The sequence below is a fragment of the Coffea arabica genome, chromosome 2e (assembly GCF_036785885.1).
Source record: "Coffea arabica cultivar ET-39 chromosome 2e, Coffea Arabica ET-39 HiFi, whole genome shotgun sequence".
NCBI classification, from domain to species: domain Eukaryota; kingdom Viridiplantae; phylum Streptophyta; class Magnoliopsida; order Gentianales; family Rubiaceae; genus Coffea; species Coffea arabica.
Window position 1 is genome coordinate 74,923,201 of NC_092313.1, and position 18,639 is coordinate 74,941,839.

At 35.2% G+C, this 18,639-nt stretch overlaps 1 protein-coding gene and 2 long non-coding RNA genes across 5 annotated transcripts; all 3 read right to left on the bottom strand.

The window, feature by feature from the left end:
- Positions 1-1,401: 1,401 nt before the first annotated feature.
- Positions 1,402-5,355, bottom strand: LOC140037094 (uncharacterized). 2 transcript variants are annotated; one of them, XR_011841056.1, is made up of 6 exons: positions 5,175-5,355; positions 5,034-5,066; positions 4,802-4,917; positions 3,699-3,779; positions 1,745-3,595; positions 1,402-1,560 (listed from the first exon to the last, which is right to left on the bottom strand). It is a non-coding gene; the product is annotated as an uncharacterized lncRNA (long non-coding RNA). The 2 variants fall into 2 exon arrangements; XR_011841055.1 differs by having other exon boundaries at positions 4,802-5,066.
- A 2,617-nt stretch (positions 5,356-7,972) lies between these two features.
- Positions 7,973-11,964, bottom strand: LOC140036468 (uncharacterized). The gene is made up of 4 exons (XM_072077903.1): positions 11,784-11,964; positions 10,308-11,675; positions 8,354-10,204; positions 7,973-8,169 (listed from the first exon to the last, which is right to left on the bottom strand). The coding sequence occupies exons 3-4, from the start codon at positions 9,099-9,101 to the stop codon at positions 7,973-7,975; spliced, it is 945 nt and encodes a 314-aa protein (XP_071934004.1). The 5' UTR covers positions 9,102-10,204; positions 10,308-11,675; positions 11,784-11,964.
- A 2,655-nt stretch (positions 11,965-14,619) lies between these two features.
- Positions 14,620-18,573, bottom strand: LOC140037095 (uncharacterized). 2 transcript variants are annotated; one of them, XR_011841058.1, is made up of 6 exons: positions 18,393-18,573; positions 18,252-18,284; positions 18,020-18,135; positions 16,917-16,997; positions 14,963-16,813; positions 14,620-14,778 (listed from the first exon to the last, which is right to left on the bottom strand). It is a non-coding gene; the product is annotated as an uncharacterized lncRNA (long non-coding RNA). The 2 variants fall into 2 exon arrangements; XR_011841057.1 differs by having other exon boundaries at positions 18,020-18,284.
- Between the last annotated feature and the right edge of the window lie 66 nt (positions 18,574-18,639).

Sequence of the window (18,639 nt, forward strand, 5' to 3'; positions counted from 1 at the left end):
CATATAAACCAACTTTAAATGGATTTGGATGATCCATATAAATTCAATGGTTTTAAATAGATAACCATTTAAATCCAATTATGTTGATGGATTTAAATGGATTATCCATGTAATCCATATACATCCAATTAACTTAAAAAACAGTCAACATAGATAGGATTGACTAGGAGCTAATTAGTGCTTACAAATCTTTTTGGGTGGATTTTCTTATTTCTGTTTTCATTAGTTGAGTGAATCAGAGCTTAACCGTATCGCTCATGCTGTCTATTAACTGGACACGTGACACTTGTACGTGTAACAAGCATTAGTGGGCCCAGTTACCACTCTTAACCTTTTCTAACCGAAGTTAGAAATTCGATTTTTATAAATCTAACTTCCAGAAGAAATCTCAAAAGCCGGCAACTCTTGAGATTCTCTTGGGGACTTATAAACCCAAACCTAACCCCCCCAGAACCGATGTGGGATGGCAACCCCACAAGGGCCTAGTTACCAAAGAGACCCATTATTTGGGTAAGAGCTGTGTTAAGGTGAAATAGGATGGGATTATACAATGTTGCACCTTCCAATCAGATGATATTTCTTCTTGGGGAGATCCAATCAGGTGACTTAGCGACATGTGATGCAACGTACGGCCGTTGATGGGTTTTGGTGGGTCCAGTTAAAATATTTTTTTTATTTCTTTTATTTATAAAAAGAATTTTTCTAACGAGTACCCCGCAATATTGGTTAAGAAACGTAAATGACACCTTCTTCTTTTTTTTTAATAATTTGAAGGTTTTGAATTCAAATTCTCATACTTACAATCCCTCTCCCCTTATCACCCAACCCAACTATCCAAAAAAAAAGGACACCTAATTTACTAAGTAATATAATGTAGCTTGTATATCAATAGTATAATAAGGAATTTCATGCATTTTTAAGTACTATGTGCACATATGATGAAAATATTTTACTTGTTAAATAACATAAGATTTCTTATTAGAACTCCACTTTTATTCAAGGCATCCCTCTTGAACAGGAGTGTAAAAAATTGGAAACGTAAACTTTTTTTCACTGTAAAGCCGTATTCAATTCACCCAAAAGTTATAAAAATGTAGCGAAATTCTTAATTGTTCATTACTTTACAAAATGATACTTAAAGTAATGATGAAAGGTTTAAACTGACCACAGCAGTTAAATTTTCTTGGAACTAAACTAATTTTATGAAGAACTAAAATAGAGTATAGTACAAGCATTTGTTATTACTAAAAGGTTTTAGGTGATTTAAGGATAGAACTTTGGGGATCTGTATTTTTTGAAAAAAAAAATATTTGGATCTTAAATTTAGGATTTGGGAGAGTAAATGAATAAATGGATGGATGGATCACATTTTTCGTAGAATTTGATTAAACTCATGTAGCAGAGGCATTAAACATGGCGACAGGGGAAGAAACCTCGTTAATTGCATAAATAGTGCTGGGGTCCAGACCCATTCGGATGAGATCCTCAGCATTTTGGAGGAGCTCTCTGGCAAAAGAGACGCACAACTTAGCACCGACATCAAATTCCTCTTGTTGGGCCCTGCCAGCAAGAACCAAGATCTTAGCATTGCCAATGGTGGCAGCAAAAAGCTTGTCGAGATGGTTGATAACCATCTTATCCATACCTTAGGGGAAGGGGATGGGGGATGGCGAGAGAGAGATCGAAACGGATTATGCATAGATCCCAATGAAATATACAAATGTGAAAATAACAAAATATTTACCTTTAAAGTAAAATCCACCCTTCCCTTCTTCTTCTTCTTCTTTCTCTTCTTCTTCAACTTCCGAAAAACGCTTCTCCTCTCTTTCTCTAGGCTCTCCCTTCTCCTCCTCTTCTTCTTCTTCCTCTTTGTCTTCCCCTCTAACTCTGTCCGTTGGACCGTCATATTTTTTCCGTCTGTTGCTTGCAGCATATTTCCGATAGTGCTTCCAATCTCTAAAGCCCTTTACCGGGCAGTCACTCATCTTGTGTTCGGACAGTGATTGAGCTGAGCGAAAGCGGCTCCCACATGTGCAACGAATCAAATGCTTCTCTGCAATATTGTGCTTAAGCTTATAATGATCATCCAGTTGCTTGGGAGTTTTAAAAGATTTCCCGCATCCGTCTTCTCTGCAGCGGCATTGTTTAGTTAAAAATCGGAGCTCCTTTCGCTTCAAATAATCAGTTAGCCGTTTGGATTTCCATCGGAATTGGATGGAACGGGGAAGGAGTAAAGCGGGGTGAGGAGTTGGGGAGGACGAAAAGAGGGAGTTTAATGGGGTGATGGTGGTGGATGGTAGTCGTGGAAGGCGGTGAAAGGCTGTAGAGTTAGGAGTCGGGAATGGAAGGTGCACGGCAAAAATTCTTCTCAACAAGCTGCGCGACATGGTGTCTTTCCAGAATGATACAGGAATGGATTTGATTTCACTCGCTCTTTTATTCTGGATTTGATTTCCAAAATGAACATGATTTCGGTCGCAGTGTGGGTGCATGAAGCCATCCGTTTCCACTAAATGTACTGTCAGTAAGATTTGTGCGTGGGATGGATGATAAGGAGAAGTAGCCTCCTCCTTCCTTTTCACTTGTACTTTGAACCAAACGAAAGTTATTATGGACTATTACTTAATGATGCAGGTCCAGAACATTTCGTTTCGTCCTCCTCAAGCTATATCTCTCTCCCTATTCTTCCCAATTCAGTCCCTATATCTCTCTCCCAATTCAGCAGCGCTACCTTTTCAATGATTCATCAAACAAGTAATAATACCATACGAAGTAGCATGAGTTTGTATGCTTCTAACATATTGATGAATCTGAGACTTGATAAAAGAAGAGAATATGAAACAACATGAATGTTGCATTTGTTTTTTGACCAACAAAATATATTTCTTTTATTTTTTCTTGTAAAACTAAGAGATTAATGCATGCTTTCATGTTCTTACATTACTCCAAAATTTGAATAGGAGCGTTGAACCATCAATGTTTGAGGGAGAGGCTTTAGCTTTGAATGCTATGTATGAAACTAGAGCAGTCCGTGTGCCTAAACCATTTAAGGTGAGGTTATAAATCGTATTTTAATGGCTTCTTCTCAATTACTTACTATCTGCCCTTTACTTCAGTGCTAGGTTATTTGACATGACAAACTTGATAAAATTTCCTAGCATATGTTTTCTAATGGTGATGTGGTTCTTGAAAAATCTGATATGTTATAAACCATAAAGATTTTCAAGTACACAGGATTACTGGATCTTAAACCTTTTGTACAAGGTCTAACTTCTTGAGACTGCCACAAACAAGGGTTAACTTCCAATTGAAACTTAGAAAAATTGAATGTTCTGAAATGCCATTTCTTGAAATTAAACGCCATCATTCACCAAACTTTTTTCCAAGAAATCTGAAATTATTCACATTAAAACAAGTAAACACCAAAAATTGCAAACTAAGGAGATTATGTTCAGATTTACAATCAAAACGCATTAAACTACCTTCGAAGAAACTTAAATCATCCTAAAATTTTTTAGCAAAGACGAACAAAAAAATTTGTACCCTCTCAAGAATAAAATTCCTTAATGGTCTTGGCTGAAATCTGGTTCATTCACTACAAAACCATCACAAGATTTGTATTAAAAAAAGGCCACAACAACACATAATCATAGCAAATAAGTGACATAAAACTTAGGCGTGAAGAAGGAAAAATGTACCTGAATATTTTCGTCTCCTAACAAGCAAGTGTTTCGTAGATGACTTTGGATTAATGAAGGATTGCATGCCCACATTAATGCCTATACAAATGCAAATACAGCACAATTATATTTCATGTCTTCACACAAAAATAAAAGTAAGCTATACATTACCTAACCAGGAGGAATGATCTGAAACCAATTACTATCCATTAACTCCTTATTGCATCCATGCGGTGAATCTGATTGCAATAGGCCATAGGATGATCCTATCAGGTTCGAATTTACATTCTCAATTGAAATACATTGTTTGGCTGGTTTTTCAAACCAGGGAAATTTCAAAGTTCACAAATATAGTTCAAGATTGTTTTTTGTCATTGATCAGTGATATGTAGGTACAATTAGATTCAGGTAGGCTCCGACCAATTCATGATTCATCAGGCGCCCAAAGCAAGGGTGATTTTACTGCTACTTTTAAAGAAACAATAATGCTTTCCAGTGTTAGAATATATATCACGTCGAATCCTTTTGTATTAAATCTTATCGATCTCAACGATGTATTTTGAGCAAATAGATGTATCAAAGCTAATTCTTTGCATGGCGGTGGGAATTGCTAGAATCAAATTCATGTATTCAAACATTAAAAAAAACAAAGGATTCTAATAGTATCACGAACACAACGATAACTTTGAGACCAACGTACTAAAATCTTTACTTTGCATTGCTTAGAATCTTTAAAAATTTGCATCATAAGTGTCTATGAATCCGGTGTTGGAAGTATCTAAAACATAGGAATGAGGAGATATAATAAAAATTAATTTAAAAAATTGATAACTGAAATTCATCAACTGTGGTATTAATCAAGTTGTTTGGTGCTTTCTAACCCCGTACAGACATCAATCATATCATGCAAATTTTTTTTTGACATTTCACCAAACAACTTATATGCATTCCTAAATTAACCACTTTTCACATAAATGCCGACATACTACTATGTTTCACATACAGGGTCTAAGTCATTTCCCACATATTTTTCAACAAAATATTGACAGTCAAATCAAATGAAAGATAAATAAATTAAAGCAATATAATTAGGCGATTTTCAAGAAACATGATGGTCTAACCTCTTGGCTGCTATTTTTCATCTACTCTCTTGCAGGATACCACCACCGCAGCCTTAATAAAATCTCAACCAATTTGTTGGGTCTGCATATGCTAGCATCCAAAATCGATCAATCACCTAGGAGAGAGGGAAAGTGTGGACTAAACAGGAAAATTTTGCCAGAAGATGTATAAAACTTAAATAAGAAGGAACAGAAGATGCACAAAATACGAAGGGTACAATTTTCAATTCACCAGCAAAATCCTCTCCTTCATTGTCATCTAAAACTACGATAAAATCAAAACAAAAACAAAATGGAACAATGAATATGGAGAAGAATACTCAATTTTTCAGTGGAATAACAAAAAAACAAATTATTTTGTTTGCAACTATACCTTGCTGGAAGGGCCTTTAAACGGCATCCAGTGGGAGTCAGAATCTTCGTTCTCGAATCCGTCTGGCAATTCTCGATCAGAATTGTCGTAATCTTGCCAGGAAAAAATTTCTATTCCATCATATCGTGAGGTGAGAAGAAAATAAAAAGAAGGCAAGCAACTTTAGAGAGATGTGATAACCCAAAACCGTTTTCAGAAACCGGTGATTTTTTTACTTAAATATGTAAATTTTTTACTTTTAGTATTAGTAAGTTTAATTTAAAGAAAAGTAAATTTTGTCAAATAATAAGTAAATTAAATTACTCAAAGTGTAAATTTCTATTTCTGACTAAAACTTATCTTTCAGGCATATACTTACTAGTTTTAATTAAAAACTTACTAAAGTTAATATTAATTATTTTAATATAATATTTAAAAAGTCGCTAAAAGATTTGATCTGTCACTAAAGGTAATAGAAACCTATAATAGTAGGTTTCCCTAATATCGTTACCATAACTATAGGCACTGTAGCATTGTCCTAAAAATTGTAAAATTTGGCCAACATATAAAGCTATTAAATCAACTTTTTCCATTATTATCCCTCAATTAGTATTCAACATTTTGTTAATTGGTTTTGAAATTTTGAAAAGGGTATAACTACCAAGATATAAAGATGATTTGTTTTGAGAGACTATTTGGACTTAAACATTGTGTCTAAAACAGAATTCATAGAAGCTTAGAACAGTGGAGGAGGAAAGTACATTGAACAACAAATCATTCACACACTATTACAAATTGGAAACCACCATGTAGAGGCGTAGTAAAGATCAATAGAGATGCTACCTTCTTAAAATGAATGGACATAAGTGGATTGGGAGTGGTGGCAAGAGACTGGAAACGAAAAAATAACGAAAACGTGGGCAAAATCTGAAGTAAAGTCCAATGAGCCACTAGTGGAGGAAGTAGCAACTTTTAGAATGGGGATGATGATGGCTCGAGAAGCACATTGGAAGGCAGTGGAGATTCAATCAGATTGCAAAGTTTTAGTGGACATGATCATGGAGGAAAATGTCAAGGAATCCAAGATAGCTATTATTCTGGATGACATTGATAGAATGAAAGGCTTGTTTGATCAATGTACTTTTTCTTTTGTTAACAGAATAGGAAACAGGTGTGCACATAAGTTAGCAAAATTTGCGATCAGAGTTTAGAAATGTTGATTGGGAAGGAAACTTTTTCATGTGACTCCATGAAAGTGCACAAAATAATCACTCAGGTAGTTACCCTTTTGTAACTGAACTTGTGGGATCAAGCTAGGAATGATGATAGCAAAATACATGAAACACATATAGAAAACATTGCCATGAAGGGTTAAGAGAGATTCTTCCTCCTTTGCTTATATAGGATATGCTTTGTACTAGAAATGGCAAAATGGATTCATATTCACCAATCCAACCATATAAACCAACTTTAAATGGATTTGGATGATCCATATAAATTCAATGGTTTTAAATAGATAACCATTTAAATCCAATTATGTTGATGGATTTAAATGGATTATCCATGTAATCCATATACATCCAATTAACTTAAAAAACAGTCAACATAGATAGGATTGACTAGGAGCTAATTAGTGCTTACAAATCTTTTTGGGTGGATTTTCTTATTTCTGTTTTCATTAGTTGAGTGAATCAGAGCTTAACCGTATCGCTCATGCTGTCTATTAACTGGACACGTGACACTTGTACGTGTAACAAGCATTAGTGGGCCCAGTTACCACTCTTAACCTTTTCTAACCGAAGTTAGAAATTCGATTTTTATAAATCTAACTTCCAGAAGAAATCTCAAAAGCCGGCAACTCTTGAGATTCTCTTGGGGACTTATAAACCCAAACCTAACCCCCCCAGAACCGATGTGGGATGGCAACCCCACAAGGGCCTAGTTACCAAAGAGACCCATTATTTGGGTAAGAGCTGTGTTAAGGTGAAATAGGATGGGATTATACAATGTTGCACCTTCCAATCAGATGATATTTCTTCTTGGGGAGATCCAATCAGGTGACTTAGCGACATGTGATGCAACGTACGGCCGTTGATGGGTTTTGGTGGGTCCAGTTAAAATATTTTTTTTATTTCTTTTATTTATAAAAAGAATTTTTCTAACGAGTACCCCGCAATATTGGTTAAGAAACGTAAATGACACCTTCTTCTTTTTTTTTAATAATTTGAAGGTTTTGAATTCAAATTCTCATACTTACAATCCCTCTCCCCTTATCACCCAACCCAACTATCCAAAAAAAAAGGACACCTAATTTACTAAGTAATATAATGTAGCTTGTATATCAATAGTATAATAAGGAATTTCATGCATTTTTAAGTACTATGTGCACATATGATGAAAATATTTTACTTGTTAAATAACATAAGATTTCTTATTAGAACTCCACTTTTATTCAAGGCATCCCTCTTGAACAGGAGTGTAAAAAATTGGAAACGTAAACTTTTTTTCACTGTAAAGCCGTATTCAATTCACCCAAAAGTTATAAAAATGTAGCGAAATTCTTAATTGTTCATTACTTTACAAAATGATACTTAAAGTAATGATGAAAGGTTTAAACTGACCACAGCAGTTAAATTTTCTTGGAACTAAACTAATTTTATGAAGAACTAAAATAGAGTATAGTACAAGCATTTGTTATTACTAAAAGGTTTTAGGTGATTTAAGGATAGAACTTTGGGGATCTGTATTTTTTGAAAAAAAAAATATTTGGATCTTAAATTTAGGATTTGGGAGAGTAAATGAATAAATGGATGGATGGATCACATTTTTCGTAGAATTTGATTAAACTCATGTAGCAGAGGCATTAAACATGGCGACAGGGGAAGAAACCTCGTTAATTGCATAAATAGTGCTGGGGTCCAGACCCATTCGGATGAGATCCTCAGCATTTTGGAGGAGCTCTCTGGCAAAAGAGACGCACAACTTAGCACCGACATCAAATTCCTCTTGTTGGGCCCTGCCAGCAAGAACCAAGATCTTAGCATTGCCAATGGTGGCAGCAAAAAGCTTGTCGAGATGGTTGATAACCATCTTATCCATACCTTAGGGGAAGGGGATGGGGGATGGCGAGAGAGAGATCGAAACGGATTATGCATAGATCCCAATGAAATATACAAATGTGAAAATAACAAAATATTTACCTTTAAAGTAAAATCCACCCTTCCCTTCTTCTTCTTCTTCTTTCTCTTCTTCTTCAACTTCCGAAAAACGCTTCTCCTCTCTTTCTCTAGGCTCTCCCTTCTCCTCCTCTTCTTCTTCTTCCTCTTTGTCTTCCCCTCTAACTCTGTCCGTTGGACCGTCATATTTTTTCCGTCTGTTGCTTGCAGCATATTTCCGATAGTGCTTCCAATCTCTAAAGCCCTTTACCGGGCAGTCACTCATCTTGTGTTCGGACAGTGATTGAGCTGAGCGAAAGCGGCTCCCACATGTGCAACGAATCAAATGCTTCTCTGCAATATTGTGCTTAAGCTTATAATGATCATCCAGTTGCTTGGGAGTTTTAAAAGATTTCCCGCATCCGTCTTCTCTGCAGCGGCATTGTTTAGTTAAAAATCGGAGCTCCTTTCGCTTCAAATAATCAGTTAGCCGTTTGGATTTCCATCGGAATTGGATGGAACGGGGAAGGAGTAAAGCGGGGTGAGGAGTTGGGGAGGACGAAAAGAGGGAGTTTAATGGGGTGATGGTGGTGGATGGTAGTCGTGGAAGGCGGTGAAAGGCTGTAGAGTTAGGAGTCGGGAATGGAAGGTGCACGGCAAAAATTCTTCTCAACAAGCTGCGCGACATGGTGTCTTTCCAGAATGATACAGGAATGGATTTGATTTCACTCGCTCTTTTATTCTGGATTTGATTTCCAAAATGAACATGATTTCGGTCGCAGTGTGGGTGCATGAAGCCATCCGTTTCCACTAAATGTACTGTCAGTAAGATTTGTGCGTGGGATGGATGATAAGGAGAAGTAGCCTCCTCCTTCCTTTTCACTTGTACTTTGAACCAAACGAAAGTTATTATGGACTATTACTTAATGATGCAGGTCCAGAACATTTCGTTTCGTCCTCCTCAAGCTATATCTCTCTCCCTATTCTTCCCAATTCAGTCCCTATATCTCTCTCCCAATTCAGCAGCGCTACCTTTTCAATGATTCATCAAACAAGTAATAATACCATACGAAGTAGCATGAGTTTGTATGCTTCTAACATATTGATGAATCTGAGACTTGATAAAAGAAGAGAATATGAAACAACATGAATGTTGCATTTGTTTTTTGACCAACAAAATATATTTCTTTTATTTTTTCTTGTAAAACTAAGAGATTAATGCATGCTTTCATGTTCTTACATTACTCCAAAATTTGAATAGGAGCGTTGAACCATCAATGTTTGAGGGAGAGGCTTTAGCTTTGAATGCTATGTATGAAACTAGAGCAGTCCGTGTGCCTAAACCATTTAAGGTGAGGTTATAAATCGTATTTTAATGGCTTCTTCTCAATTACTTACTATCTGCCCTTTACTTCAGTGCTAGGTTATTTGACATGACAAACTTGATAAAATTTCCTAGCATATGTTTTCTAATGGTGATGTGGTTCTTGAAAAATCTGATATGTTATAAACCATAAAGATTTTCAAGTACACAGGATTACTGGATCTTAAACCTTTTGTACAAGGTCTAACTTCTTGAGACTGCCACAAACAAGGGTTAACTTCCAATTGAAACTTAGAAAAATTGAATGTTCTGAAATGCCATTTCTTGAAATTAAACGCCATCATTCACCAAACTTTTTTCCAAGAAATCTGAAATTATTCACATTAAAACAAGTAAACACCAAAAATTGCAAACTAAGGAGATTATGTTCAGATTTACAATCAAAACGCATTAAACTACCTTCGAAGAAACTTAAATCATCCTAAAATTTTTTAGCAAAGACGAACAAAAAAATTTGTACCCTCTCAAGAATAAAATTCCTTAATGGTCTTGGCTGAAATCTGGTTCATTCACTACAAAACCATCACAAGATTTGTATTAAAAAAAGGCCACAACAACACATAATCATAGCAAATAAGTGACATAAAACTTAGGCGTGAAGAAGGAAAAATGTACCTGAATATTTTCGTCTCCTAACAAGCAAGTGTTTCGTAGATGACTTTGGATTAATGAAGGATTGCATGCCCACATTAATGCCTATACAAATGCAAATACAGCACAATTATATTTCATGTCTTCACACAAAAATAAAAGTAAGCTATACATTACCTAACCAGGAGGAATGATCTGAAACCAATTACTATCCATTAACTCCTTATTGCATCCATGCGGTGAATCTGATTGCAATAGGCCATAGGATGATCCTATCAGGTTCGAATTTACATTCTCAATTGAAATACATTGTTTGGCTGGTTTTTCAAACCAGGGAAATTTCAAAGTTCACAAATATAGTTCAAGATTGTTTTTTGTCATTGATCAGTGATATGTAGGTACAATTAGATTCAGGTAGGCTCCGACCAATTCATGATTCATCAGGCGCCCAAAGCAAGGGTGATTTTACTGCTACTTTTAAAGAAACAATAATGCTTTCCAGTGTTAGAATATATATCACGTCGAATCCTTTTGTATTAAATCTTATCGATCTCAACGATGTATTTTGAGCAAATAGATGTATCAAAGCTAATTCTTTGCATGGCGGTGGGAATTGCTAGAATCAAATTCATGTATTCAAACATTAAAAAAAACAAAGGATTCTAATAGTATCACGAACACAACGATAACTTTGAGACCAACGTACTAAAATCTTTACTTTGCATTGCTTAGAATCTTTAAAAATTTGCATCATAAGTGTCTATGAATCCGGTGTTGGAAGTATCTAAAACATAGGAATGAGGAGATATAATAAAAATTAATTTAAAAAATTGATAACTGAAATTCATCAACTGTGGTATTAATCAAGTTGTTTGGTGCTTTCTAACCCCGTACAGACATCAATCATATCATGCAAATTTTTTTTTGACATTTCACCAAACAACTTATATGCATTCCTAAATTAACCACTTTTCACATAAATGCCGACATACTACTATGTTTCACATACAGGGTCTAAGTCATTTCCCACATATTTTTCAACAAAATATTGACAGTCAAATCAAATGAAAGATAAATAAATTAAAGCAATATAATTAGGCGATTTTCAAGAAACATGATGGTCTAACCTCTTGGCTGCTATTTTTCATCTACTCTCTTGCAGGATACCACCACCGCAGCCTTAATAAAATCTCAACCAATTTGTTGGGTCTGCATATGCTAGCATCCAAAATCGATCAATCACCTAGGAGAGAGGGAAAGTGTGGACTAAACAGGAAAATTTTGCCAGAAGATGTATAAAACTTAAATAAGAAGGAACAGAAGATGCACAAAATACGAAGGGTACAATTTTCAATTCACCAGCAAAATCCTCTCCTTCATTGTCATCTAAAACTACGATAAAATCAAAACAAAAACAAAATGGAACAATGAATATGGAGAAGAATACTCAATTTTTCAGTGGAATAACAAAAAAACAAATTATTTTGTTTGCAACTATACCTTGCTGGAAGGGCCTTTAAACGGCATCCAGTGGGAGTCAGAATCTTCGTTCTCGAATCCGTCTGGCAATTCTCGATCAGAATTGTCGTAATCTTGCCAGGAAAAAATTTCTATTCCATCATATCGTGAGGTGAGAAGAAAATAAAAAGAAGGCAAGCAACTTTAGAGAGATGTGATAACCCAAAACCGTTTTCAGAAACCGGTGATTTTTTTACTTAAATATGTAAATTTTTTACTTTTAGTATTAGTAAGTTTAATTTAAAGAAAAGTAAATTTTGTCAAATAATAAGTAAATTAAATTACTCAAAGTGTAAATTTCTATTTCTGACTAAAACTTATCTTTCAGGCATATACTTACTAGTTTTAATTAAAAACTTACTAAAGTTAATATTAATTATTTTAATATAATATTTAAAAAGTCGCTAAAAGATTTGATCTGTCACTAAAGGTAATAGAAACCTATAATAGTAGGTTTCCCTAATATCGTTACCATAACTATAGGCACTGTAGCATTGTCCTAAAAATTGTAAAATTTGGCCAACATATAAAGCTATTAAATCAACTTTTTCCATTATTATCCCTCAATTAGTATTCAACATTTTGTTAATTGGTTTTGAAATTTTGAAAAGGGTATAACTACCAAGATATAAAGATGATTTGTTTTGAGAGACTATTTGGACTTAAACATTGTGTCTAAAACAGAATTCATAGAAGCTTAGAACAGTGGAGGAGGAAAGTACATTGAACAACAAATCATTCACACACTATTACAAATTGGAAACCACCATGTAGAGGCGTAGTAAAGATCAATAGAGATGCTACCTTCTTAAAATGAATGGACATAAGTGGATTGGGAGTGGTGGCAAGAGACTGGAAACGAAAAAATAACGAAAACGTGGGCAAAATCTGAAGTAAAGTCCAATGAGCCACTAGTGGAGGAAGTAGCAACTTTTAGAATGGGGATGATGATGGCTCGAGAAGCACATTGGAAGGCAGTGGAGATTCAATCAGATTGCAAAGTTTTAGTGGACATGATCATGGAGGAAAATGTCAAGGAATCCAAGATAGCTATTATTCTGGATGACATTGATAGAATGAAAGGCTTGTTTGATCAATGTACTTTTTCTTTTGTTAACAGAATAGGAAACAGGTGTGCACATAAGTTAGCAAAATTTGCGATCAGAGTTTAGAAATGTTGATTGGGAAGGAAACTTTTTCATGTGACTCCATGAAAGTGCACAAAATAATCACTCAGGTAGTTACCCTTTTGTAACTGAACTTGTGGGATCAAGCTAGGAATGATGATAGCAAAATACATGAAACACATATAGAAAACATTGCCATGAAGGGTTAAGAGAGATTCTTCCTCCTTTGCTTATATAGGATATGCTTTGTACTAGAAATGGCAAAATGGATTCATATTCACCAATCCAACCATATAAACCAACTTTAAATGGATTTGGATGATCCATATAAATTCAATGGTTTTAAATAGATAACCATTTAAATCCAATTATGTTGATGGATTTAAATGGATTATCCATGTAATCCATATACATCCAATTAACTTAAAAAACAGTCAACATAGATAGGATTGACTAGGAGCTAATTAGTGCTTACAAATCTTTTTGGGTGGATTTTCTTATTTCTGTTTTCATTAGTTGAGTGAATCAGAGCTTAACCGTATCGCTCATGCTGTCTATTAACTGGACACGTGACACTTGTACGTGTAACAAGCATTAGTGGGCCCAGTTACCACTCTTAACCTTTTCTAACCGAAGTTAGAAATTCGATTTTTATAAATCTAACTTCCAGAAGAAATCTCAAAAGCCGGCAACTCTTGAGATTCTCTTGGGGACTTATAAACCCAAACCTAACCCCCCCAGAACCGATGTGGGATGGCAACCCCACAAGGGCCTAGTTACCAAAGAGACCCATTATTTGGGTAAGAGCTGTGTTAAGGTGAAATAGGATGGGATTATACAATGTTGCACCTTCCAATCAGATGATATTTCTTCTTGGGGAGATCCAATCAGGTGACTTAGCGACATGTGATGCAACGTACGGCCGTTGATGGGTTTTGGTGGGTCCAGTTAAAATATTTTTTTTATTTCTTTTATTTATAAAAAGAATTTTTCTAACGAGTACCCCGCAATATTGGTTAAGAAACGTAAATGACACCTTCTTCTTTTTTTTTAATAATTTGAAGGTTTTGAATTCAAATTCTCATACTTACAATCCCTCTCCCCTTATCACCCAACCCAACTATCCAAAAAAAAAGGACACCTAATTTACTAAGTAATATAATGTAGCTTGTATATCAATAGTATAATAAGGAATTTCATGCATTTTTAAGTACTATGTGCACATATGATGAAAATATTTTACTTGTTAAATAACATAAGATTTCTTATTAGAACTCCACTTTTATTCAAGGCATCCCTCTTGAACAGGAGTGTAAAAAATTGGAAACGTAAACTTTTTTTCACTGTAAAGCCGTATTCAATTCACCCAAAAGTTATAAAAATGTAGCGAAATTCTTAATTGTTCATTACTTTACAAAATGATACTTAAAGTAATGATGAAAGGTTTAAACTGACCACAGCAGTTAAATTTTCTTGGAACTAAACTAATTTTATGAAGAACTAAAATAGAGTATAGTACAAGCATTTGTTATTACTAAAAGGTTTTAGGTGATTTAAGGATAGAACTTTGGGGATCTGTATTTTTTGAAAAAAAAAATATTTGGATCTTAAATTTAGGATTTGGGAGAGTAAATGAATAAATGGATGGATGGATCACATTTTTCGTAGAATTTGATTAAACTCATGTAGCAGAGGCATTAAACATGGCGACAGGGGAAGAAACCTCGTTAATTGCATAAATAGTGCTGGGGTCCAGACCCATTCGGATGAGATCCTCAGCATTTTGGAGGAGCTCTCTGGCAAAAGAGACGCACAACTTAGCACCGACATCAAATTCCTCTTGTTGGGCCCTGCCAGCAAGAACCAAGATCTTAGCATTGCCAATGGTGGCAGCAAAAAGCTTGTCGAGATGGTTGATAACCATCTTATCCATACCTTAGGGGAAGGGGATGGGGGATGGCGAGAGAGAGATCGAAACGGATTATGCATAGATCCCAATGAAATATACAAATGTGAAAATAACAAAATATTTACCTTTAAAGTAAAATCCACCCTTCCCTTCTTCTTCTTCTTCTTTCTCTTCTTCTTCAACTTCCGAAAAACGCTTCTCCTCTCTTTCTCTAGGCTCTCCCTTCTCCTCCTCTTCTTCTTCTTCCTCTTTGTCTTCCCCTCTAACTCTGTCCGTTGGACCGTCATATTTTTTCCGTCTGTTGCTTGCAGCATATTTCCGATAGTGCTTCCAATCTCTAAAGCCCTTTACCGGGCAGTCACTCATCTTGTGTTCGGACAGTGATTGAGCTGAGCGAAAGCGGCTCCCACATGTGCAACGAATCAAATGCTTCTCTGCAATATTGTGCTTAAGCTTATAATGATCATCCAGTTGCTTGGGAGTTTTAAAAGATTTCCCGCATCCGTCTTCTCTGCAGCGGCATTGTTTAGTTAAAAATCGGAGCTCCTTTCGCTTCAAATAATCAGTTAGCCGTTTGGATTTCCATCGGAATTGGATGGAACGGGGAAGGAGTAAAGCGGGGTGAGGAGTTGGGGAGGACGAAAAGAGGGAGTTTAATGGGGTGATGGTGGTGGATGGTAGTCGTGGAAGGCGGTGAAAGGCTGTAGAGTTAGGAGTCGGGAATGGAAGGTGCACGGCAAAAATTCTTCTCAACAAGCTGCGCGACATGGTGTCTTTCCAGAATGATACAGGAATGGATTTGATTTCACTCGCTCTTTTATTCTGGATTTGATTTCCAAAATGAACATGATTTCGGTCGCAGTGTGGGTGCATGAAGCCATCCGTTTCCACTAAATGTACTGTCAGTAAGATTTGTGCGTGGGATGGATGATAAGGAGAAGTAGCCTCCTCCTTCCTTTTCACTTGTACTTTGAACCAAACGAAAGTTATTATGGACTATTACTTAATGATGCAGGTCCAGAACATTTCGTTTCGTCCTCCTCAAGCTATATCTCTCTCCCTATTCTTCCCAATTCAGTCCCTATATCTCTCTCCCAATTCAGCAGCGCTACCTTTTCAATGATTCATCAAACAAGTAATAATACCATACGAAGTAGCATGAGTTTGTATGCTTCTAACATATTGATGAATCTGAGACTTGATAAAAGAAGAGAATATGAAACAACATGAATGTTGCATTTGTTTTTTGACCAACAAAATATATTTCTTTTATTTTTTCTTGTAAAACTAAGAGATTAATGCATGCTTTCATGTTCTTACATTACTCCAAAATTTGAATAGGAGCGTTGAACCATCAATGTTTGAGGGAGAGGCTTTAGCTTTGAATGCTATGTATGAAACTAGAGCAGTCCGTGTGCCTAAACCATTTAAGGTGAGGTTATAAATCGTATTTTAATGGCTTCTTCTCAATTACTTACTATCTGCCCTTTACTTCAGTGCTAGGTTATTTGACATGACAAACTTGATAAAATTTCCTAGCATATGTTTTCTAATGGTGATGTGGTTCTTGAAAAATCTGATATGTTATAAACCATAAAGATTTTCAAGTACACAGGATTACTGGATCTTAAACCTTTTGTACAAGGTCTAACTTCTTGAGACTGCCACAAACAAGGGTTAACTTCCAATTGAAACTTAGAAAAATTGAATGTTCTGAAATGCCATTTCTTGAAATTAAACGCCATCATTCACCAAACTTTTTTCCAAGAAATCTGAAATTATTCACATTAAAACAAGTAAACACCAAAAATTGCAAACTAAGGAGATTATGTTCAGATTTACAATCAAAACGCATTAAACTACCTTCGAAGAAACTTAAATCATCCTAAAATTTTTTAGCAAAGACGAACAAAAAAATTTGTACCCTCTCAAGAATAAAATTCCTTAATGGTCTTGGCTGAAATCTGGTTCATTCACTACAAAACCATCACAAGATTTGTATTAAAAAAAGGCCACAACAACACATAATCATAGCAAATAAGTGACATAAAACTTAGGCGTGAAGAAGGAAAAATGTACCTGAATATTTTCGTCTCCTAACAAGCAAGTGTTTCGTAGATGACTTTGGATTAATGAAGGATTGCATGCCCACATTAATGCCTATACAAATGCAAATACAGCACAATTATATTTCATGTCTTCACACAAAAATAAAAGTAAGCTATACATTACCTAACCAGGAGGAATGATCTGAAACCAATTACTATCCATTAACTCCTTATTGCATCCATGCGGTGAATCTGATTGCAATAGGCCATAGGATGATCCTATCAGGTTCGAATTTACATTCTCAATTGAAATACATTGTTTGGCTGGTTTTTCAAACCAGGGAAATTTCAAAGTTCACAAATATAGTTCAAGATTGTTTTTTGTCATTGATCAGTGATATGTAGGTACAATTAGATTCAGGTAGGCTCCGACCAATTCATGATTCATCAGGCGCCCAAAGCAAGGGTGATTTTACTGCTACTTTTAAAGAAACAATAATGCTTTCCAGTGTTAGAATATATATCACGTCGAATCCTTTTGTATTAAATCTTATCGATCTCAACGATGTATTTTGAGCAAATAGATGTATCAAAGCTAATTCTTTGCATGGCGGTGGGAATTGCTAGAATCAAATTCATGTATTCAAACATTAAAAAAAACAAAGGATTCTAATAGTATCACGAACACAACGATAACTTTGAGACCAACGTACTAAAATCTTTACTTTGCATTGCTTAGAATCTTTAAAAATTTGCATCATAAGTGTCTATGAATCCGGTGTTGGAAGTATCTAAAACATAGGAATGAGGAGATATAATAAAAATTAATTTAAAAAATTGATAACTGAAATTCATCAACTGTGGTATTAATCAAGTTGTTTGGTGCTTTCTAACCCCGTACAGACATCAATCATATCATGCAAATTTTTTTTTGACATTTCACCAAACAACTTATATGCATTCCTAAATTAACCACTTTTCACATAAATGCCGACATACTACTATGTTTCACATACAGGGTCTAAGTCATTTCCCACATATTTTTCAACAAAATATTGACAGTCAAATCAAATGAAAGATAAATAAATTAAAGCAATATAATTAGGCGATTTTCAAGAAACATGATGGTCTAACCTCTTGGCTGCTATTTTTCATCTACTCTCTTGCAGGATACCACCACCGCAGCCTTAATAAAATCTCAACCAATTTGTTGGGTCTGCATATGCTAGCATCCAAAATCGATCAATCACCTAGGAGAGAGGGAAAGTGTGGACTAAACAGGAAAATTTTGCCAGAAGATGTATAAAACTTAAATAAGAAGGAACAGAAGATGCACAAAATACGAAGGGTACAATTTTCAATTCACCAGCAAAATCCTCTCCTTCATTGTCATCTAAAACTACGATAAAATCAAAACAAAAACAAAATGGAACAATGAATATGGAGAAGAATACTCAATTTTTCAGTGGAATAACAAAAAAACAAATTATTTTGTTTGCAACTATACCTTGCTGGAAGGGCCTTTAAACGGCATCCAGTGGGAGTCAGAATCTTCGTTCTCGAATCCGTCTGGCAATTCTCGATCAGAATTGTCGTAATCTTGCCAGGAAAAAATTTCTATTCCATCATATCGTGAGGTGAGAAGAAAATAAAAAGAAGGCAAGCAACTTTAGAGAGATGTGATAACCCAAAACCGTTTTCAGAAACCGGTGATTTTTTTACTTAAATATGTAAATTTTTTACTTTTAGTATTA

Excerpts from the sequence above, each read along its gene's own strand:
- LOC140036468 (XM_072077903.1), bottom strand. The coding sequence starts at position 9,101 with ATGCACCCACACTGCGACCGAAATCATGTTCATTTTGGAAATCAAATC. Across the intron at positions 8,170-8,353 it reads GGGTGGATTTTACTTTAAAG|GGCCCAACAAGAGGAATTTG; the intron begins GTAAATATTTTG and ends TCTTGCTGGCAG.